Source organism: Heterodontus francisci, chromosome 12, assembly GCF_036365525.1.
Source record: "Heterodontus francisci isolate sHetFra1 chromosome 12, sHetFra1.hap1, whole genome shotgun sequence".
Taxonomy (NCBI): Eukaryota; Metazoa; Chordata; class Chondrichthyes; order Heterodontiformes; family Heterodontidae; genus Heterodontus; species Heterodontus francisci.
This window is the reverse complement of record NC_090382.1, coordinates 17,700,483-17,725,223: the sequence shown is the minus strand read 5'-3', so window position 1 is coordinate 17,725,223 and position 24,741 is coordinate 17,700,483. Positions and strand designations below refer to the sequence as shown.

The window sequence follows — 24,741 nt, the reverse complement described above, 5'->3', positions numbered from 1 at the left end:
TTTTCACAGGACTTCTCTCGGGTCCCGCAGCTCCTTCTTCACCTCAATGGACTTACCGCATGCCGTGGCTGCAGACACTCTGGACTGTGAAGACAGCAGGATCGGAGATTAAAGTATCGGCAGCTGTTCTCGTCAGTTTCATCCGGATCAATTTCATTGAGAAAACAAAGAGCAGGTGTGGCTGGGGGAGGGCAGTGGGCCCAGGTAACATACACTGAACTAACTGTTAACTTTTAGATAGGGCTAAAATGTTGATTGGGTAAATAAACTAAAAGGTATGGCAGTAAATACACAGTGGGAAACATTTCAAGAAATAATTCAAAATGTTCAACAAAAATACATTCCATTAAAAAACAACTCAGCAAAAAAGATCCATCTGTGGCTTACTAGGGAAGTTAAAAATAGTATATTAAAAGAAGAGGTTTATAATGTTGTGAAGAATAGTAAACCTGACAACTGGCAGAGTTTAGAAACCAAAGTGCGACCAAAAAATTATTAAAAGGGAACAAAAAATAGAACAAACAAACCAGGAATACAAAAACAATTGTAAGAGCTTTTACAAGTTTATAAAAAGGTCAAGTAAAGCTTTGGCCCCTTAGAGACAGAAGAAATTATCATGGGGAATAGAAAATGGCAGAGATATTGAACAAGTATGCATCCGTCTTCACAGTAGAACAAATAAATTACATAGTAGCCCCTTGATTATCCTCCATTTCTGCTAAGAGTGAGGAACTTAAAGTAATTAATGCCAGCAGGGAATAAGTACTAGAGAAACTAAGGGACTAGAAGCCGTCAAATCCCCAGGACCCGATAGCCTACGTCCTAAGGTTCTAGAAGAGGTAGTTGCAGAGATGGACTGCTTAAGATTTTCAAAAATTCCCTAGATTCTAGAATAGTCCCAGTAAATTGGGAGTTAGCAAATATATCTCGCTATTTAAGACAGGAGAGAGAGAAAAAAACAGGGAACTACAGGGCAGTTAGCCTGACATTCATCAGGAAAATGCTGGAATCTATTAAAGAAGTCTTAAGAATACACTTAGAAAATCAGTTATAATCAGTCAGCATGGTTTTATGAAAGGGAAATTGTGTTTGACAAATTTACTAGTTTTGAGGATGTAACTAGCAGGGTAGGTAAAGAGAATCACTCGATGCAGTATACCTGGATTTCCAAATGGCACTTGATAACACAAAACACAAATACGCAAGATAAGGACTCATGGAGTTGGGAGTAATATATTAGCATAGATGGAGGGTTGGTTAACAGACAGGAAGCAGAGAGTAGGGAAAAACCAGGCATTCAAGTTGGCAGACTGTAACTAGTGAAGCGCCACAAGGATCAATGCTAAGACCTCAACTATTTACAATCTATTAATGACAGACAGATGAAACCAAGAGTACGGTATCGAAGTTTGCTGACAATACAAAACTAGGTGGAAATGTAAGCTGTGAGGACACAGAGGCTGCAAAGAGATATCAACAGGTTAAGTGATTCAGTAACAAGGTGGCAGATAGAGTATAATTGGGGGGGCGGGGGTGGGGGGGGGGGGAGGAGAGGAGTATGAGTTTACTCACTGTGGTAATAGAAAGGCAGAATATTTTTTAAAAAGGCATGAAACTTGTTGATATCCAGAGACACGTGGGTGTACTCATACAAGGAACACAGAAAATTAGCATGCAGGTAAAGCAAGTAATTAGGACAATAAATGGCATGTTCACTTTTATTGTAAGGGGATTGGAGTACAAGAATAAGCAAGTCTTCCTACAATTGTAGGGGGTTTGGTGAGATGACACCTACTATACACAGTTCTGGAAGGATATTCCTCGCCTTGGAGACTGCACAACAAATGTTCACTAGATTGGTTCCTGGGACAAGCAGATTGTCCTATGATGAGAGGCTGAATCAACTTTTTCTTTATATGCTCACGGGATGTGAGCATTGCTGGCTAGGACAGCATTTATTGCCCATCCCTAATTGACCGAGAAGGTGGTGGCGAGCTGCCTTCTTGAACTGCCGCAGTCCTTGGGGTGTAGGTACACCAACAGTGCTATCAGGAAGGGAGTTCCAGGATTTCTGATCCAGTGACAATGAAGGAATGGTGATACATTTCCAAGTCAGGATGGTGTGTGGCTTGGAGCAGAACTTGCAGGTGGTGGTGTACCCATGCATCTGCTGCCCTTATCCTTCGCGGTGGTAGAAGTCACAGGTTTGGAAGGTGCTGTGTTGAAGGAGCCTTGGTGAGATGCAGCAGTGCATCTTGTAGATGGTACACACTGCTGCCACTGTATATCAGTGGTGGAGGGAGTGAATGTTGAAGGTGGTGGATGGGGTGCCAATCAAGCAGGCTGCTACATCATGGATGGTGTCAAGCTTCTTGAGTGTTGCTGGTGCTGCACCCATCCAGGCAAGTGGCGAGTATTCCGTCACATTCCTGACTTGTGCACTCACAGCAAAGTACCCAGCCTTTGACCTGCTCTTGTAGCCACAACAACTATGCAGCTGGTCCAGTTAAATTTCTGGTCAATGGTGACCGCCAGGATGTTGATCGTGAGGGATTAAGCAATGGTAATGCCATTGAACACCAAGGGGAGTTGGTTAGATTCTCTCTTGTTTGAGATGGCCATTGCCTGGCACTTGTGTAGCGCAAATGCTACTTGCCACTTATCAGCCCAAGCCTGGATGGTGTCCAGGTCTTGCTGCATATGATCACGGGCTGCTTCAGTATCTGAGAAATTGTGAATAGTGAACATTGCAAAGCGAACATCCCCACTTCACACCTTATGATGGAGGGAAGGTCACTGATGAAGCAGCTGAAGATGGTTGAACCTAGGACACTACCTTGAGGAACTCCTGCAGTGATGTCCTGGAACGGAGATGATGGACCTCCAACAACCACAACCATCTGCCTTTGTGCTAGGCATGACTCCAACCAGCAGAGTGTTTTCCACAATTCCCATTGACGAAGTTTTGCTCTGGCTCCTTGATGCCATACTCGCTCAAATGCTGCCTTGATGTCAAGGGCAGGCACTCTCTCATCACCTCTGGAGTTCAGCTCTTTTGCCCATGACAGCACTGTCAACGACCCCTTCCATCATTTTGCTGACAATTGAGAGCAGACTGATAGGGCAGTAATTGGCTGGGTTGGATTTGTCCTGCTTTTTGTGAACAGAACATACCTGGGCAATTTTCCACATTGCCCAGTAGATGGCAGTGTTGCAGCTGTACTGGAACTGCTTGGCTAGGGGCGCGGCTAGTTCTGAAGCACAGGTCTTCAGTACTATTGCCGGAATGTTGTCAGGGCCCATAGCCTTTGCAGTATCTATTGCCTTCAGCGATTTCTTGATATCACGAAGTAAATCGGATTGGCTGAAGACTGGCATCTGTGATCCTGGGAACCTCAGAAGGAGGCTAAGGTGGATCATCCACGAGGCACTTCTGGCTGAGGATGGATGCAAATGCTTCAGCTTTGTCTTTTGCACTGATGTGCTGATCTTGATCTTTGAGAATGGAGATATTTGTGGAGCCTCTCCCTCCTATTAGTTGTTTAACTGTCCACCACCATTCACAACTGCAGAGCTTAGATCTGATGCATTGCATGCTACTTCCACTGTTTGGTGCACAAGTAGTCCTGTGTTCTAGCTTCACCAGGCTGACAGCTCATTTTTAGGTATGCCTGGTACTGCTCCTGGCATGCCCTCCAGCATTCATTGAACCAGGATTGGTCCCCGGCTTGACGGTAATGGTAAGAGTGGGGGATATGCCGGGCCATAAGGTTACAGATTGCGGTCGAGTACAATTCTGCTGCTAATGGCCCTCAGCACCTCATGGATGCCCAGGTTCGAGTTGCTAGATCTGTTTGAAATCTATCCCATTTAGCACAGTGGTAGTGCCACACAACACGACGGTGGGTACCCTATTCACTATATTGCGCCTATATTCTCTCGAGTTTAAAAGAATGAGAATCAGTGAAACATACAAAATTCTGAAGGGGCTTGACAGGTGTTATCGCCAGGTGAGAAAGGTCTAGGGTTCCCCTTCAGTCTTCACCTGGTCTTACTGTAAAAGGGTTTTATTTGTAAACAGTGTTTTTAATGTCCATGTGGCGAAATTAATGTGCCTCATTCTTGGAAGGTGGAGGCCTGCATGACACAGGATAGACACTGAGGTTGCTTCTCCTGGTTGGGGGAATCTAGAACATGGGGGCACAGTCCCAGGATAAGGGGTCAATCATTTAGAATTGAATTGAGGGGAAATTTCTTCACCAGAAGGTTGTGAATCTTTGGAATTCCCTACCCCAGAGGGTTGTGGATGAGCCATCCTTGAGCATATGCAAGGCTGCGATACATGAATCACAAAAAGTTAGTATGCGGGTACAGCATGTGATTAGGAAGGCTAATGGACTGTTGTTATTTATTGTAAGGGGAATAGAGTATAAAAGTAGGGAAGTTTTACTGTAGCTATAGCTCGGTCATTGAATTTATTCAATGCCGAGTTAGATTTTTGATAAACAAGGGAGTCAAGGGTTATGGGGGGCAGATAGGAAAGTGAAGTTGAGGCCACAAATTAGATCAGCCATGATATTATCCAATGGCCATGCAGGCTCGAATGGCCTACTCCTGCTACTAAGTCCTATGTTCCTGGTCTATACCATACATCCCAGATAATTATATTCCCTCACTGCGAGATATGATAAAATGCTGCATCACCATGGACAGTTAGGAACTTCTTTATGGTAACCAGATTAAACACCATCAGAACAAACATGGCTTTCCCATCGTCAAGGAGCCACAGCTTCTCAGACACGTCCCAACTGAAACACCTCTCAAGAACAGGTGAAGCCTTTACATTTGAATACAAAATATATATCAGGTTCAAGTTACGCTGTATTCACATGGCACCCTACGCAGCTACAGAGCTGCTGTCTATGTTGCAGGTACTTGGGTAGCAACGTGCAAGGAAATGTTAAGAGCCATAGCTAGTGAATGACTGTCAGGACGCCGAGTAGCCTGGGCTGGCAACCCTTAACCATGGGCTCTAGGGTGGGATGTCGCTCATTTCTGCCACTCAAGTCAAATTGATTGGTTCTCTTTTCAGGGCTGACGACACCTATCGACTCTGCAGGAAGGTGACAAGGTTGCTAGTCAATTCCATGGAGGATCTAGATTTTATTTTAAATGTTAAATCCTTCCTTACATTCGGCTGCCTTAATCCTGGGATGTCCAAGGCTTTGTTTCCATGGGCCACTTGAGTGGGTATCATTCCACAGCAAACATAGCAAGTTAATGGAAACAGGAATTTAAATTTGATGACGCCAGCAGAAAAACAAACTTACATTTATATAGCACCTTTCACTGCCACCGGACGTCTCAACACTTTATAGCAATAAAGTACTTTTTAAATGCAGTCACTATGGCAATGTAGGAAAAGTGGCAGCCATTTTGTGCACAGCAAACTCCCACAAACAGCAAGGTCATTTATTTGTGATGTTACGTCCAGACTGGCCAAGAGAGTGTGGGAAAATGGCGCACTGACACGGAACACAAAAGTCCGAGTGTATCAAGCCTCTGTCCTCAGTACCTTGCTCTATGGCAGCGAGGCCTGGACAACGTATGTCAGCCAAGAGCGACGTCTCAATTCATTCCATCTTCGCTGCCTCCGGAGAATACTTGGCATCAGGTGGCAGAACCGTATCTCCAACACAGAAGTCCTCGAGGCGGCCAACATCCCCAGCTTATACACACTACTGAGTCAGCGGCGCTTGGGATGGCTTGGCCATGTGAGCCGTATGGAAGATGGCAGGATCCCCAAAGACACACGTACAGCGAGCTCGCCACTGGTATCAGACCCACCGGCCGTCCATGTCTCCGCTTTAAAGATGTCTGCAAACGCGACATGAAATCCTGTGACATTGATCACAAGTCGTGGGAGTCAGTTGCCAGCGTTCGCCAGAGCTGGCGGGCAGCCATAAAGACGGGGCTAAAGTGTGGCGAGTCGAAGAGACTTAGTAGTTGGCAGGAAAAAAAGACAGAGGCGCAAGGGGAGAGCCAACTGTGTAACAGCCCCGACAAACAAATTTCTCTGCAGTACCTGTGGAAGAGCCTGTCACTCTAGAATTGGCCTTTATGGCCACTCCAGGTGCTGCTTCACAAACCACTGACCACCTCCAGGCGCTTATCCATTGTCTCTCGAGATAAGGAGGCCAAAGATGATGATTGAGGGATAAATACTGGCAAGGACACGTGAAAGAACACTTTGAAATAGTACCATGGGATCTTTTGTATCCACCTGAATGCGCTTTATGGTGTCTAAATCCTAAATCCAAACCATGAGCGATCATCACTAGGATCAGCCCTTCCCAAACCCCAATGTCCATAAAATTCAAAAACAGGACAAACGGAGAAATAAGAATCAAGTACAAATAGGACCAAGTCACATGGGTTTTGAGGACTAATGCCATAGCCATGAGGCTGCAGGTTCGACTTGAAGCTTCTCATATTAACTGGTGGAGTGCAGTAGAAGTTTCCCTTCTTCCTGGCATTGCAGCCTTTGATGCGCTCAACCCACAGTCACCGAAGTCAGGACAACAAGAAATGGGAACAAGAAACCTCACTCCTATCTAGTACTTTAGTGGTTAGCACCGCAGCCTCACAGCTCCAGCGACCCGGGTTCAATTCTGGGTACTGCCTGTGCGGAGTTTGCAAGTTCTCCCTGTGTCTGCGTGGGTTTCCTCCGGGTGCTCCGGTTTCCTCCCACATGCCAAAGACTTACAGGTTGATAGGTTAATTGGCCATTATAAATTGCCCCTAGTATAGGTAGGTGGTAGGGAAATATAGGGACAGGTGGGGATGTGGTAGGGATATGGGATTAGCGTAGGATTAGTATAAATGGGTGGTTGATGGTCGGCACAGACTCGGTGGGCCGAAGGGCCTGTTTCAGTGCTGTATCTCTAAACTAAACTAAACTACTCACTGTAAAATGCCTGGCTACATATGTTAAGAAAATTAAACCGTGGTGTATAGCCAGATGTCAAGAAATTTCACTGCAGAAAGTGTAACAATTATCTATTTGAGGTGTTGACCTCAAACACTCTCAACTGAGATATTGTGAATGCAGGGTAAAGCTGCTTTAATTTTGTCCTATTCAATTTAATGTTAATTATTGGGCAGTTTCAGATTAATCTTCAGAAAACACACATGCAGATGGTTTTCACTCACGTCTGGTCTGTATGATCCAACATCCCCCTGGCCCTCTACAACAGTCATCCACTACCACATATTTCTTAAACTCTCAAGTCAGGTGCTGAAAGTCCTTTGAATAAAACTTTACAAGGCTATCCTGCAGCTTGATCTAGATGGAAAGTTTGCATGTAATAAAAACATTTCTAGGAACAGGAAAAAGCAATTAAACACAACTGCTCCCTTTTTTTCCAACAGATCAATCCCATTTCTCTCCTCTTTCAAGAAATGCATCTAATGGCCTCTTTTATTCCATTCATTTACTCTCAGGATGTGGGCATCACTGGCAAGGCTGACATTTCTTGCTGTCTCTGGTTGTCCAAGTTTGACTTGCTGTGACACTTCAGAGAGCAGTTAAGAATTAACCACATTGGTGTGCAATGGGAGTTACATATAGGCTAGACTGGGTAAGGAAGGAATGTTTCCTTCCCTAAAGAACTTCAGTGAACCAGTGGGTTTTTTTCTGATAATCTGACAGCTTTATGTACACTTTCACTGATACCAGTTTTTTTTAAAAACTGAATTTACAAAGAGATTTGAATTTACATTCTCTGGATTATTAGCTCAAGCCTCTGGATAACATAACCACTTCTATATCATACCTGACCTATTTTACACTCTCCACTTCAATAACTGTCCCTCAATTAACTGTGGGCTGAAAAAGCTCCATTTAGTTTCTATGCTCACTCCTAACTTCCCAATTTTTGATTGGTGTAATAGAAAGTTTTTTTTAAAAATGTCCAGGCTGAAGAAAAGCCCTGTGAACACAGCAGTAGCATATCTTTCCCCTACCCAAGAAAACAGTTAGCAATATTCAGTTTATATATACAGGAAATATAGCAATTTAAGAAATGTTCTATGGTTCTAAATATTTCTCCAGGCCCACTCTTAATATTCAACTTTAGAAACGTTTCCATTGATATAAAATATTTCAAATGTGGATGCTTATTCTGGCTGATCACCCGTTTTCCTTCTAGAATATTTGCTTAATGTTAATACTCCAACACATTGAAATAAATGTTCCACAAGCCCAAACACAAATCAGGCTGGTTGGTGTGCGTGCGCCGCCATTTGGGAAAAAAGCAGGTTGCACTGCACCTTGCTTCGCACCGGGTAATCTGTTCAATACCTGTGGTGCTAACCGATTGTCCATGATAGAAAATTACTGGCTGACGCAAGGTTAATGAGCAGCAGCACAGGTATCCTGGGGCGATGCAAGACTAAATCCTCAAGTCACCTTTTCGCAACGTGAGCAAGCTGAAGTCCTCAGGTACTAGATCAGCCTGACGTCATACTTTGAATTAACTGACTGAGTGGCAAAGAACCTCTGAATGATTCAAGTTTATCTAGGTCTCTATACTGGGGGAAGGAGAGGAAAGGGGGCAAAAAAAGATATTAGCAAAGGAATTCATCACATTTGATGCAACTTTCCCCATTAAAACCAGTGACTTTTTAAATATTTTTTTTAATAAAAAACACATTATAAACAGCACCCTCTAGAGGCTGACTGCCTGCCTGAGCTGAGGTGCACTTTTATGACATGCTGAAAGATTTAATTTATTTTCTTAAGCGTGGGGAAGGGATAAAGAAGCCAGTTGAATCCAGATGTGGGTGTGCTACCATTGGCTCAAATGTGGCTTTCATCTGTTATTCCAGCCCTGTCCAGTCAAAGCAGTAACCAGCCCTGCATTATGGCTTGAATGAAGCCAGCTCAGCAGAGCTCCTCGCAGGAGACAGGAATCCCATATGCTGTGGTTAATATTAAACTGGAGGGTTTTGGAGATTCCATCTTGCATTACAGCTCAAGCTCGAGCCCTGCCGTATCATTATAGTTTCCATGGCACAAGATGAATGCAGATTTTAAAAGGCTGGTTCTGACAGAACTCTCAGCAAATGCTGCCATCTCCTGGATCTTTGGCAAAATGCATCCAGCACTGCACAAGCTCTGAGGTCATCATGTTCAGAGATCCAGACAGTTGTCATTGGGACTCTAGAGGTCTAAACAGCAAGTGAGAGATTTTCATATAATGTTCATTTTGTGAAGAAACACCCAGCAGTACAGTTAGCCAAATCAGAGTTGTGCCTGGAGGGAGCATTGTGAACTGTACAAGACCAGTCATGGACAGGTGTTTAATGGTCTGTGACTGCAGGTATTGGAAGCAATTTGAAGGGATAAATTACAAGATTCAGACAAAGCACATCGCATAACATTAAGGCATTTTAGATGAAGTGAAATCTTTTCGCATGTATTGAAACCAATACTGTAAATAAATTGTGGCAACGCAGATTAAACACACAAAAGCCACAACAGAACACTGGATAAGTGTTTTCAGAAAAATACAGACATTCAGGAACTAAAGAGACTATGTAATGACACCGATCTTGCATGAACACCAGCCACATCATTATAAATCACACCCAACCCACTGTCAACAGAAAACTAAACACTGGGAACCTGGGTGGTGCTATGGGCTCGATCTTTTTATTGCGGGGAGCTGGACTTAATTCAAACCTGGGCTGATGGGAGGAAAATCTCCTCACCCTGTGGGCCGTACATGAAACGAGTCTGGGCAGAATCAATCCAATTCCTGATAGGCGTGGACTCAGAGAACAAACCTCTCCCTAATGCAGACAGGCCTATGAACAACAGGTGTAGGAAATGCCATACTGATCGTGGTCTTCTCCTGAGGATAGGGCTTAGGAACCTTTAACCTGTGCTGTCTCTGACCTGGCACTGCTTGGGGCTGACACTAGATCTGAAATGGAGAAAGTGTTCACTTGCACCAACAGTACCTACTTTGATGAGCCTTTAATGCAAAAACCTTTAAGCCACTTTTATATTAATGCTGTTGTTTCTCAGATTGGTGGGCTTAGGAGTCTGTTGCCAACCTGCTGGATTTTGTAGTTCAACCACTTGGAGCAAAGTCACAATCAAAATTACAACATGCTAAAAGTATAGATTGCTGGATATTTTTGCAGTGATTCTAGAAATATCAAATGCAACAAACTGTTGAGATTAGACAACTTCCTCAGAGAATTCAATAATTAAGTGCAAAAACCAAATCAGAACTATAATTTCAGTGATATTACTGCAAGGTTAAAGTATTACAAGGTACATTAAAACCTGATCTTAAACCACCGTAATTAAATATAAATATCCTTAAGAACCATTATAAAAGAACAAAATGGGAGAAGAATGAACTTTTTCATAGCGGGCTCCTAGATGCTTTACTAGTGGTTATTGAGGCAGGGACTAACAAAATTTAAAAGGGAATGGACAAGTAATTGAAATGGGATATACCAAGAAACAGAAAGGACAGTGAAATTGTTTTAACGTAGGTGATTCCAATTGAAGAGCTAGCATCAACAAAAAATGATGGGCTGAATGACCGTCTGCACTATTTGACCATTTTTATGAAATACAAAATATTCTCTCCTTACAATGTTCAGGCTTTTAAAACCCAAGCTTAGCTTCAATTAACCACAACATTTATCTCATAGCTGTCAATTTTTTTTTTAAAAAAGGTAGTCACCAGAAGGCTCTACAAAAGGAGTCAACAGAGATGGTGAGATGCAGTAAGCTTGCATCTGCCATAATCTTATAATTGATGCTTTGGGAGAGTTTTTTTAATAAAATGAGGCCCACACAGTTTTAAAACCATCCAAGATCAATTTATCAAATGTGACAGAGAACTTACTGTACATTACCATTGCGTCATCCCGGTCCCAGCAGCAGTGCATCTGATTACTTGCAAGTAATTGGGCAATACTCATCCTTAATGCTTTCCTTCTCAGATCACCTTACCACTCCCTACTTTTACAATATATTGTCTCTCTGCTCTTCTCCCTGAAAAATAGAAAACTCTCCTTTCTCTATTATTCCCTCCACTGAATACACCACCCAACATGCTCTTCCTCCTCTACACAGAATTATTGGACTCTGTTTCTCAAATTCATTCATTCCCAGGCCCTCAAATTATTGAACACCTTACTTCCTTCAGTCATCCCCTCGTCTGGTGAGCCTCACCCTTTGTAAAACCCAAACGTAGTGCTAGGAGATCGCTTCATGACTTATCAGTCCTTTTTTACTATTTGCAATTTTGATCATACATGATGGGCTTTTGCCCTTCATCTTGGTTTCTCAAATTACTATTTATTTAAAGAGAAATCCACTCATAAGACCACACCCAGGAAACATCTCGCACCAGTCACATTCACTCTTGCTCAGTAACACACACACATGTACATTATGGCTTCCTACCTGGTAAAGCAGTGATGAAGTCCCGCTGCAACATGGGCTTCAGATATGAGTTAATATGTCCATGCTGGTAATGGCACATCCGGGAGATTAGGTGCTCCACAAATTCCACCTGATCAGATTCAGACCACTGGTCAAAATATTTAATACACAAATCCTTCTCTTTCTCGTAATTTCCTGAAGGTCGCTTTCTGGAGACGATCATAGAAGGGGGCCCATTAGTGATCTGGTTTCATTAGTCGGAAAAAGAAATAAAAGAAACAAATACATTATGGATACTTATGCAATTTCCAGACCAAATCAATACAGATGCTTCAATGCTAAACAATTTAAAGACTGCAGCAGACTTTCTGCACTAAGCTGGGAGGAGTGGTGGGGGGGGGGGGGGGGTTGGAAAGAGAGAGAGAAAAAAGGAGCAAGAAAGCAACATTCAGATCCTTCAAAGCACATAGGCTTTTAGGAATTATTCTAGACATCTCGGACTGCTGAGCTCAATAAATCAGCAATTCGGTTTTACAAAACATTTACTGGACAGAAAACATGCACGTCACAAGAGGCAACGAAAATAAATAGGTGCAATATATCTAAAGAAAATATGCACAAATTCTTTTTAAATCAGTTCTGTAATCTTGGCCTATATAAGCTTTAAGCAAGAAAAAAGTCCTACCTACATTTGTATTTGGTGCCTTATAGATGTTAACAAAAAAACATGACAGCAGTAGACCAAACAGATCATCCTAAGTGAGGCAAAGAGACCGACATGGTATTGATCTGGTCATGTATATCTCTCCATAGTGTTACACCAGGAAACTAGGTCAAGCAGCAGGAGAGGCAGGAGAGCACAGCACAGAAAAATGAGACTGAAATTTCAGAATCACTGAGTTATCTAATCTCAAACAGGGCAATAGTGAGGACACAGTAACTATCCATCCACTTCTGAACTAGAGAAAGAAAAATTTGCAATCATGACTTCACGACACCCCAAATCACTGCGCAGCCAATTGGGTATTTTTGAAGTGTAGCAACGTAGGGAAATGCGGCAGCCAATTTAAGCACAGTACGGTCCCAAACAGCAATGAACCAAGTGGCCAGATAATCTGTTTCATGGCGTTAGCTGAATGGTAAATGCTGGCAAAGATTCCAGGAAGAAATCGCCTCCTCCTCTTCCAATAGTGCCAGAGAATTTTTTTTCTTAAGTCTATTTGAGAGGAAAAGACAAAGCCCTGGTTTAACATCGCATTTGGAAGACAGTACCTCCCAACAGTGCAGCACTCCTCCACTACTGCCCTGAAGTGTCATCCTGGATTGTGCACTCAAGTCTCTGGAGAGGGACTGATCATTTAGAAGAAAGAGTGCTACATAACTGGACCAAGGATGATACCCTGAGGGATCAAACATACATCCTGCTCTTGACCATTACTCACTGACTCCTACTGTAAATGTGTGCGGTGTGGACATTGAGCGAGGGCAGGGTCAAAGTCAATTGTGATGGCCTCATGGTCAAATAACCTGCCAACACTGAACACTGATACAAGAAGAATGGTCACATGGAGGAGCAATTAGAGGACTTCTCATGCTAATCGAACCAGAACCCAGCATGAGTCAGCGCCTTCAGAAGAGTAAGTTAGGGCAGAAAGAAAACTATCGAAAGTAGTAACAACATCTGTTCCTCCACACTGAACAGTCATACATGAAGACAACAGCAGTGTTAGATTTGCATGGTGCAAAGACAGTGATAGTTTAAAAAGTTGAGGAGTGATCTACTTGGCGCTTATAATGATAAAAGGATTCAATTGGGTAGAGAGAGATAAATATTTCCTCTAGTGTGGGTATCAAGAACAGGGGGTGCAATCTTAAAGTTAGAGCCAGGCTATTTAGGAGTTAAATCAGGAAGCATTTTTTCCCATACAATTGGTAATGAAAACCTGGAACACTTGCCCGCCCCCCCAATAAAAAAAGTCTGCTGATTCTGGGTCAAATGGAGTTTCCAAGGCTGAGATCGATAGATGTTTGAGAATCAAGGGCTATGGAGAAACGAGGGTAAATGGAGTTGAGGTACAGATCAGCCATGAATGTTGGAAAGGCTCAAGGAAGTGAACAACCTACTTCTGTTCCAATGATCCCAACAAGTTCCCCATTTATCTCATGGCCCTTGGTGGTACCAGTCCATCTTCAAACCTTTTGAACAAAATCACTAACAGAACTGCTCGTTGAGTTTAAGTTCCAGGAGCTGCCCCATACTATGCCCTTTTCACAGAGGTTCCTCCACCCTACAACCAGTATCATCAGAGTCAAAGCAGAGCCAATTTGCAGAGTGCACCACCTCTGCAGCTACCCCAGGACAGACTGAGCTTGGATATCTGGAACACCATGGTCTATGAGACTCATTTATGCAGTTCTGTTGCCAAATGAGCTTTCAAAATTAGCATTTCCCTTTAAAATAGGGCACTATCAAACTGTCTGACTGATTCCAATAATGCTGCAATTGCAACTTGAGTGACTTGGAGCCCATTTGTACTGAAAGTCTGATCTCTCCTGGCTTCTATTGATCTAGATAATTTAACAAAATGTCTTGATTACGGTTTCATTCATTGTACAAACATCAGATCGTACTCTCTCATAGCTGAAAGCTGTTGAATGTTCGCAATGTACACTGATACAGGCCACAATGATTACTTGGAAAATGATCATCTGATTCCTCAAAAGAAATTTAGCCCATTACATTGAACCATGTTGCGTTTTTGGCAATTGTGGAAACCCGTCGAGTTTTTTTTGTTTTTCAAATTCATGGAATTTGCTGCACGAGTGTTGACATGTTTCTCACAAAATGTTCACATTCCATTCAGGGAGCACAGTTCTGTGCTGTAAGCTACTGGCATTGAGTTGCAGCATGCGAGTTCATGCACTGTTCCTACATATGGGTCTTTCTGATCTGGGCAAGACAAAGAATATGTCAAGCAGGCCATTGTAGGGAATGATCGTGCTGAGCCCCACACTGATGTTTAACTAGCCTTTGGGATGAGAACAAGGTTAACACGAGAGGTTGGGAAAGGGGGCGTAGGCTCTCTGCCTGCCATTATTCGTTGGTGTGGAGTAAAGTTGCAAAGGAAAAGAAAGAATTTCACGTTTTATTAGAACTGCTAAGCATTACATTGCCTCATGACGCTGGGGTACAGCACACTGAGTGCCTCGCCTTCTTTACGTTCCTCAAATAGCCGTTCCTCGATGGGCCAAATGACCTCCTCCTGTGCCATAATGACTCTACGAATTTATGATCTCAGGCAATGAACAATTAATAATTCATTTAGACACTTTTAGATAATGAAGAACTCAGTGACCAGAGAGCCAGTAGATTAGGCTGCAATGGTCTCAGTGCTACAATTACAGTTGGAGGTAGTGCTCTACTGAGGTTGGGGATGGAGACATGGTGTTGAGGCAGACATATATGAAGCTTGGTTTGGATCTGGTAGTTTCTTAAATGGGAAGGAGTTCCATTCCCCAACATCACCATCCCTCCCCTTGAGCATAAAGTGGTAAAACCAAGGAAAGAAAATCTCCCACTTTCTATGTTTACAAACAAGTTAACAGTGCTACAGGTAAGGCAAAAGGCAGGGTGAAGTACAGAACTAGGTCATATAACAACTGAGTGTGGAAATTTCTTCACAGGACAGAACCTTCAGGTGGCTTCTGCCTCCCTCAACTATGGAGCAAATCACCAATTCCACACAGACGGTGAAAAAAAAAGAGGCTACCATTTAGCCCAACACTGCTCAGATCTCAATCTGAAGCTACAAGGATATAGGTAAGCATCAACTGAAGATTGTGTGCTACCTTACAGCCAGGCCTAGCATCACCAGGCTCCCCTCCCTAACACAACCACCTAGCAGCAAGTGCAGAGTAGCACTGACAAAAGGCTTGGGACAGACAGGTCTGGGGTCGGTGCCTAGTCTGGAAATTCAAATCGATGTCCAAGAACAAAAAACATGAATAATTAAGACCAAAATAAGGGCATGAGGTTCATGCTGAGGATGTGGGCGTCACTGGCTATGTCACCATTTATTATTGATCCCTAGCTGCCCTTGAAAAAGTGGTGGTGAGCCACCTTTATTTAGTCCATGTGGTGAAGGTACTCTCAAAATGTTGTTAGGTAGGGTGTTACAGGATTTTGATCTAGGGACAATAAAGGAACAGCAATATATTTCCAAGTCAGGATGGTATATGACAGAGAGGATGGTGTTCCAATGTTCTTGCCCATGTCCAGGTGGAGATCGCAGGTTTGGGAGTGGGGGGGGGGGCGGTGGTGGAGTGCTGCAGACAAAGAACACAGATTATTACACCATCACCAGACATCAACGGCACGCTAGAACAGGAGAGGGAAGAGTGAGCGATGAGCACGGATCCCATTTACTGAGCTAAGTGAGGTAGGATTGACTGGGAGTGGTTGATGGAACAGTATAGTGCAGAGGCAGCTAACTTTTATTTTTTCCAAAAAAGTACTTTATTCATAAAAATGTGTAAAAAAAATACTCTACAAAACAGTACCAAGTTGACATTCCAGAAAGTGCAAGGGAAATCCATTTTCTTCAATACAGGAGTGAGTTACCTCACAACCCTCCCATTCCATTTTACATACAATATATATTTTACAGCAAAACCATATTTGGTGTATATAGCCCAAGGGGCTTTCCATGGGTCCAGCCCCTCGGTTCACTATGGCAGGAGGACCTTACACAGTGGTCTTTCCCCATTGAGCCTTTGCTGCAGCTGACCCAGGCTTTAGTGCGTCGCTCAGCACGTAGTCCTGAACCCTGGAATGTGCCAGTCCACAACACTCGGTCATGGACAACTCTGTACTGGAAAACCAGCAAGTTTCGGGCAGACCAAAAAGAGCGTCTTTCACTGAATTGATGGTCCTCCAGCAGCAGTTGATGTTTATCTTGGTGTGCGTCCCTGGGAACAGCCCGTAGAGCACAGACTCCTGTATTAGAGCTGCTTGGGATGAACCTCGACAAAAACCACTGCATCTCTTTCCACACCTGCTTTGCAAAGATACATTCTCGAAGGAGGTGGGCAACAGTTTCTTCCCCACCACAGCCACCTCGAGGGCAGCATGCGGAGACGGTGAGATTCCGGGCGTGCAGGAGGATCTGACTGGGAAGGCCCTTCTTACCACCAGCCAAGCTACCATTCAGCAGGATACACCATCTCCTTTTCCCGTAGGGCCTTGAGGACATTCCGTGCAGACTATTGCCTGATGGATTGGTGGTCAAAGGTGTTTTTCTGCACAAACCTTTCCACGAAGAATAGGTGGTACGGCACGGTCCAACTGGATAGAGCGTTCGACAGCAATGCGGCCCGACTCATCCTCTGCAACAGCTGGGACAGATAGAAACTCAGCACATGGTGACACTTGGTGTTTGCATACTGGGGTTCTACGCATAGCTTGATGCGGCTGCACACGAAGGTGGTCATTAGGACGAAAGCGACGTTGGGTATGTTTTTTCCACCTTTATCCAGAGGTTTGAAAATCGTGTCCCTCCGGACCCAGTCCATTTTGCATCTCCAGGTAAAGCGGAGAATGGCTCGGGTGACCGCCACGGCGCAGAAGTGGGGTATGGGCCAGGCCTGCGCCACATACAGCAACATGAGAGCCTCGCATCTGATGACCAGGTTCTTACCCACAATGGAAAACGCTGCTCCCACATGCTCAGTTTACGGTGTGCCATGGCTACTCATTCCTTCCAGGTTTTTGCGCACGCCCAGGCCCTTCTGAACCATATCTCCAGCATCCTCAGGTAGTCTGACTTGATGGTGAAGGGGACAAAGTATCAGTTGGCTCAGTTCCTAAAGGGCGGCACAGTGGCGTCACAGCTCCAGGGACCTGGGTTCGATTCGGAGTACTGCCTGTGCGGAGTTAGCAAGTTCTCCCTGTGACCACGTGGGTTTTTGCCGGGTGCTCCGGTTTCCTCCCACAGCCAAAGACTTGCAGGTTGATAGGTAAATTAGCCATTGTAAATTGCCCCTAGTGTAGGTAGGTGGTAGGGAATACAGGATTACTGTAGGGTCAGTATAAATGGGTGGTTGTTGGTCGGCACAGACTCGGTGGGCCGAAGGGCCTGCTTCAGTGCTGTATCTCTAAATAAATAAAAATCATGGCCTTGCGCTTGCCACGATTTACTTTGGCTCCTGAGGCCAGTTCGAACTAGTCGCAGATTCTCACCAGTATGCGAGCAGACAGCAGATCCAAGCAGAAGACAGCGCGTCAACCACATAGAGAGGGGCTCTGACCGGAGTGCTTCCACGGCCTGGGATTGTCACTTCTCTTATGCCCGCATCCTTCCTAATGGACTCAGCAAAGGGTTCGATACAGCAAACAAACAAGACGGGGAAAGAGGACAGCCCTGCCTGACTCCAGATTTGATCAGGAAACTTTCTGATTCCCACCCATTGATTGAAACTGCGCTACTGATGTTTGTGTAGAGCAGTTTGATCTAACTGCAGATTCCCTTCCCAATCCCCATTTTGGAAAGCACGTCCATCATGTATGTGTCCAATATCCTGTCAAAAGACTTCTCCTGGTCCAAGCTGATGAGGCAGGTGTCCACCCCCCTGTCCCATACATAGGCGATTGTATCCCTGAGTAGCGCAAGACTATCAGAGATCTTCCTGCTGGGTACAGTACAGATCTGGTCAGGGTGAATCACTAACTTGACCCGACTGGCGATTACTTTGAACAGAATCTGGTAGTCTACATTAAGCAGTGAGATGGGCCGCCAATTTCTGATTTACACCCTCTCCCCTTTCCTCATGGATTCTGACATGCTGCCAGCCAGAAGCATACTCTCGCACGCTTCCAGGTCTGGGCCAATCCAGTCCCACAGAGCTGAATACAACTCAACCGGTAAGCCATCGCTTCCAGGAGTTTTACTCATCTCGAAGGACCGGACGGCCTTGTCAGCTTGTCCAGAGTTAGCGGTTTGTCCAGACTCTCCCGTATGCTGTCATCTAAGACGGCACAGTGGCGCAGTGGTTCGCACCGCAGCCTCACAGCTCCAGGGACCCGGGTTCGATTCCGGGTACTGCCTGTGTGGAGTTTGCAAGTTCTCCCTGTGTCTGCGTGGGTTTTCTCCGGGTGCTCCGGTTTCCTCCCACAAGCCAAAAGACTTGCAGGTTGAGAGGTAAATTGGCCATTATAAATTGTCACTAGTATAGGTAGGTGGTAGGGAAATATAGGGACAGGTGGGGATGTTTGGTAGGAATATGGGATTAGTGTAGGATTAGTATAAATGGGTGGTTGATGTTCGGCACAGACTCGGTGGGCCGAAGGGCCTGTTTCAGTGCTGTATCTCTAATCTAAAAAAAAACCTCCGTGGTAGATGACAGGAAGGACTGCGAGGCCGTACTGCCTGGGGACTTCACGATGTACATCCCAGCATAAAAGGATTTGCTAATCCTTAGCATGTCAGACTGTGAAGATGTTACCAAGCCATCCTCTTCCGTCAGGCCGCTGATGACATCATCTAACTTTTTTTTTTATTTCCAAAATATACTTTATTCATAAAAATCTGTGAAAATTACATTCCCAAACAGTTTAAAACAGCATCAAGTCAAAAAATACAAACAGTACAAAGGTGATCAGTTTCCTTCTATACAATCATGAGTTGCCTCACAACTCTTCCATTTCATTGTCATGCCATATACATTTTTACATTTGCAGTAAATGAAATTTTCCCGATACAGTTCGAGGGGTTTCCCATGGATCCAGCCCCTCAGCTCAGCTTGGCGGGGGGACCTTACACTGTGGTCTTTCCCCATTGAGCCTTTGCTGCGGCTGACCCAAGCTTTTTTGCGTCCCTCAGCACGTAGTCCTGGACCTTGGAATGTGCCAATCTGCAACATTCGGTGGTGGACAAGTCTTTGCGCTGGAAGACCAGCAAGTTTCGGGCAGACCAAAGGGCGTCCTTCACCGAATTGATAGTCCTCCAGCAGCAGTTGATGTTTCTCTCGGTGTGCGTCCCTGGGAACAGCCCGTAGAGCACAGACTCCTGTGTTACAAAGCTGCTTGGGACGAACCTCAATAAAAACAACTGCATCTCTTTCCACACCTGCTTTGCAAAGACACATTCCAGGAGGAGGTGGGCGACCGTCTCTTCCCCACCACAGCCACCGCGGGGGCATTGCGCGGAGGGGGCGAGACTTCGGGCATGCATGAAGGATCTGACGGGGTGGGCCCTTCTCACCACCAGCCAAGCTACATCTTGGTGCTTGTTTGAAAGTTCCGGTGATGAGGCATTCCGCCAAATGACTTTGGCGGTCTGCTCGGGGAACCATCCGACAGGATCCCCCGTCTCCTTTTCCCGTAGGGCCTTGAGGACGTTCCGTGCAGACCACTGCCTGATGGATTGGTGGTCAAAGGTGTTTTCCCGCAGAAACTGCTCCACGAAGGATAGGTGGTACGGCACGGCACGGTCCAACTGCACGGAGCGCTCTGCGGCAATGTGACCAGGCCCATCCTTCGCAACACCGGGGACAGATAGAACCTCAGCACGTAGTGGCACTTGGAGTTTGCGTACTGGAGATCTACACACAGCTTGATGCAGCCGCACACGAAGGTGGTCATCAGAATGAGGGCCACGTTGGGTACATTTTTCCTGCCCTTGTCCAGAGATTTGAACATCGTGTCCCTCCGGACCCGGTCTATTTTAGATCCCCAGATGAAGCGGAAAATGGCTCGGGTGACTGCCACAGCGCAGGAGTGAGGTATGGGCCAGACCTGCGCCACGTACAGCAATAACGTGAGCGCCTCGCACCTGATGACCAGGTTCTTACCCACAATGGAGAGAGATCGCTGCCCCAACTTTTGTCGTACCTTGGCTACTCACTCCTCCCAGGTTTTGGTGCACGCCCCGGCCCTTCCGAACCATATCCCCAGCACCTTCAGGTAGTCTGACCTGACGGTGAAGGGGACAAAGGATCGGTCAGCCCAGTTCCCAAAGAGGATGACATCATCTAACCTCTGCTGTACCCATGCTGGGGAGTGTTTGATGGAACAGTGATGAAGCAGCTTTACTGTATCTAGCCCCGCCATTACCCTGTTCAGGTAGTACTAGTCCTGTTGCATATTCCCAGGACTTGGTTTTAAATTTCAGAATTCTAGCAATCATTTTCTCATCACCAACATTTCTTACCTTAAGCTGGCAGATGTGAGTAAAGCTTGCATAAATGGAGTTAAGTTTCATTCAAATCCAGATTTTTAAGCACTGAATTGCTACAGAATGGTGGCTGTAGACATGCTGACTGCACTTAGTTTGCAGCAATTTTCTAATTAACATTTAAATGAACACCGGTGGTGTGAACGCTTTACATTATTGAACTGAAGTTACACAGTGCTTCAGCCTAATGGCATAACTGTGCTTAAATAGGAGTGAGACCAATGTAAAATACTGAATACACAACACAAACAAAAGGGAGATGTTTCTAGGCAGCACTAGTAATTTTTATTCAAACTACAAGCAGCAAAAATGTTAGCTTCACTCAATTAGAAGTGAACTACTCCAATTAAAACCACATATTCAATCCAAAATTAATCTTTTATATCCCATTTGCAAATATTAAGAGCCGTTGCCAACACATCCTACAGCCCATAACTACTCTACCAAAATCTAACATGGTAAAGTACATCTCAGCACCAGCTATGGGCTTATTTAGTGCATTGCTTCCAGTGCACAATTGGTTCTGCACCCAGATCTCCAGCTACTTGGCAGGTCTTTACCTGGATTAGAACCAATCAGCCAAGCTGTGGACCATCCTTCAATACTACGATGCCACAAGGCTTTCCTCGAATTCAATAAGGCTCTAGACTCAAATTTAGACTCTTCCTACACAATCAGGTCCTCAGATTCTCCCTGTCAATAAGCTTCGGCTGGTAAGGTTTTCAAATTTCTTCCAGCAGATTTTTGGTCTTGTTCAGTACTCATGAGGCACTGCCCCTTCTAACTGCTCAGTCTATATTCCCAGACCCATTTCAGATTCATCTTCAGAATCCTTGTCCTTCATTTGCAATCTCTCCATGGCCATGACTTGATCCTCTTCCCACTACTGCAACCTCCTTCAAACTTCTTTCATCTCTGTTCTACCTTCAGCTGTCTTGACCCCACATTATGCATTATTACTAAATTGCCCTCCTTCAAAAGCTTGCTCAACTCTTCTCCCACTGCTGCGCTATGCACATATTTTTGTCTGGAGCATTCCGGGATGGCTTTCTCACATTAAAGGCAGAGAGACAGTGCTGTTGCTGGTAAAATCAAACTTAATCTAGTCCACTTTTATTCTTGGCAGTTCTTAATTTACCACGTCACGTTACTTCCAATATTGCTGCGCCACCAACATCTCGCCACACTGTTACACAGATTCAACTACAAACCAAGTTTGGAAGGACAGAATTTCTACCAGCTTGCAGACGTCGTTAGTATTTCAGTATTGACGGCTGTGTGAAATGTTCAGAGCCAACAGTACAATTATACAGTCTGTCCTACCTGGAGAAGCACCTTGAGTTGTACAACACTAAGGTGAAGTACTGGTGGACACAAGTCTACCATGGCAGTGGAAGCAATTTTGTGATCAATTAAGAACATGATGCCAGAACCCATAACATCAACTTTTCCTATAGCGTTATACAAGTGCAAGGTGTTGCTAGTAAAATTGTGCTTAAGCCAGTATGCTTCAATGCTGGGCAGCTCTTAATCTGCATACTAAATAAGCCTAAAATAAAGACAGAGAATATTGGAAACACTCATCAGGTCAGACAGCATCTGCGGAGATAGAAAAAGTTAACATTTCAAGTTGATGACCATTCAGCAAGCTAAATGAGCCTAATGGCGGTACATGGAGAGCAATACTAGTTTCTTGCTACCCATAATGCACAATGAAAATGCTCATTAAAAGAGAATGGTCCCAGGTCTACTTGCTATTATTCACATCCATGATGCTCACAGCTTTCTGCACACAACTTACCTGCCATACTGTATTCTTCTTTGGGGATTCGTCCTCATTCTGATCCTCCATACCCGATGTATTCTGCAATGCAAGGAACAGAGCGTGTAAACAATAGGAATTGCTCAGGGAAACAGCATTTTAAAATGCAGAGGATTTTGCATTTCACAAATGCAGACAGCTCAGAATCCTATTCATTTGTACAAATCTCATTCCACATTAACAAACCTGATGGGTGTGTTGAAGTTTGTACAGAAAGAGCACGCCCTGGTAATATATGCTCTGAAGCTTGCTAATGGGAAGTTAGGAGTGACTTACTGAACAGTAACAGACATGAAAGATTCACGAGATTACAGACGCCAGAAAACTGGCTGGTCGGGAAGAAACCTGTGGCCAATCACTGTCCACACTACAAATGGTGCATTAGGGAAAAGGTCTCTCCCTCCATAATACAACCGACTATACAATCAGCGTATCAGCACTCTTCTATTAGCATAGCTTTCAACACAGGTAACAGTAATCAGAGAGAGAGACTTACAATACAGTAACAAAACTCAACAAGGTCAACCCATATAAGTAAAATCTCAAATAAAAACAAGAAATGCTGGAAATACTCAGCAGGTCTGGCAGCATCTGGAGAGAGAAGCAGTTAACATTTCAGGTCAGTGACCCTTCATCAGAACATAAGTTAAGTAAAATCTCAAGTGGTTTCCAAGCATCCTCCAGAACCGAACACTAGATATCTGCAGTTTTGAACACCATCCTGGTTATCCTGCAGCATATTTCAAAAGTTCTTTCTTGCCCACTCCCAACAGGTTCTGGAGTTTAGTAGAATGAAACACACACAAGACATTTGACAGAATAACTCCAAACCAGAGCGCCACAGACATTTTCAGAGCCTGACTTCAGGCTATGGACATTAGTGCAAGTGTCTCCCAACATTTGACATGCAATCAAATGATCTTAAGAGCTTTTAGGTGGACACTCACTTCCAACCCCTTCTCAAAAGGTTCTATTTCTAGAAAGCAGTTCAACAGTCCAAGCAAGAATTGAACTCATCACACGATGATGAAAGCCCTGCACTAAGATATGAACCTGACGAAACTCATCGCTCATGTGGCTGACTGTTCCATGTCATCCACACTGAAGCAACTTTGAGACTTGAGTGTCCATCTGCAGGAAGTATTGATCCAAGCAAATGCTAATGAGATACATTTCTTTCACAACATATTTTGAGGTACAGTAGGAGTAATATGACACATGATGCATAGCAAGTAGAGCACGTCTGAGAAAGAGGTGACTGTGGACCTATCGTTCCCAAAGTTTGTTGTCTCAGGCAGTTTTTCCCCACTGCATGCTTGAGTCTGTTGTAGACTAATTGATTGAGATTGACGGCCACATTTAGTCATCCAGCCTAATAAAATTGTTTCATGTGATTACCAGAATTGCAGAAGTCAAACTAGAGGGACTTTGGTCTTTTTTCATCCAGTAATTATGTTCCTAAAGGGTGCTTTACTCTGACAAATTACAAAGCAATTTAGATCAGCCTTGCTGAACATCAAGCATCTTGGTCTAAAGGATGAGTTTGTGCCCTATACATTCAAACCATTGAATATTGGTAAAAAATGTGACGCAGTGGGGCGGCACAGTGGTTAGCACCGCAGCCTCACAGCTCCAGCGACCTGGATTCAATTCTGGGTACTGCCTGTGTGGAGTTTGCAAGTTCTCCCTGTGTCTGCGTGGGTTTTCTCCGGTTTCCTCCCACAGCCAAAAGACTTGCAGGTTGATAGGTAAATTGGCCATTATAAATTGCCCCTAGTATAGGTAGGTGGTAGGGGAATATAGGGACAGGTGAGGATGTGGTAGGAATATGGGATTAGTGTAGGATTAGTATAAATGGGTGGTTAATGGTCGGCACAGACTCGGTGGGCCGAAGGGCCTGTTCCAGTGCTGTATATCTAAATCTAAAGGCTTACTGGGTTGAAGTAAAAGAACGAACTTGCATTTCTGTAGGCATCCCAAAGCATATCACAGACAATGAAATGTAATCACACTTGTAATGTGGGAAAAGCATAGAACTATAGAAAAGTTATGGCACAGTAAGAGGCCATTCAGCCCATCATGTGCGTTGGATGAGAAAACTAGCCACCCAATCTAATCCCACCTTCCAGCACTTGTTCTGTAGCCTTGCAGGTTACAGCACTTCAGGTGCAGGTCCAGGTACCTTTTAAATGAGTTGAGGGTTTCTACCCCCACCT

The 24,741-nt window shown here is 44.4% G+C and overlaps 1 protein-coding gene across 5 annotated transcripts in view; it reads right to left on the bottom strand.

Moving 5' to 3' along the window:
• LOC137375766 (F-box/WD repeat-containing protein 11) overlaps nt 1-24,741 on the bottom strand; it is a 185,434-nt gene that overhangs the window by 69,455 nt on the left and 91,238 nt on the right. For all 5 annotated transcript variants that reach the window (XM_068043163.1, XM_068043165.1, XM_068043164.1 and 2 more), the window contains 2 exons: nt 22,505-22,567; nt 11,495-11,717 (listed from right to left, as the gene is read on the bottom strand). In XM_068043163.1, coding sequence (XP_067899264.1) covers nt 11,495-11,717; nt 22,505-22,567 — 286 coding nt within the window. The remainder of the gene's footprint in view (nt 1-11,494; nt 11,718-22,504; nt 22,568-24,741) is intronic.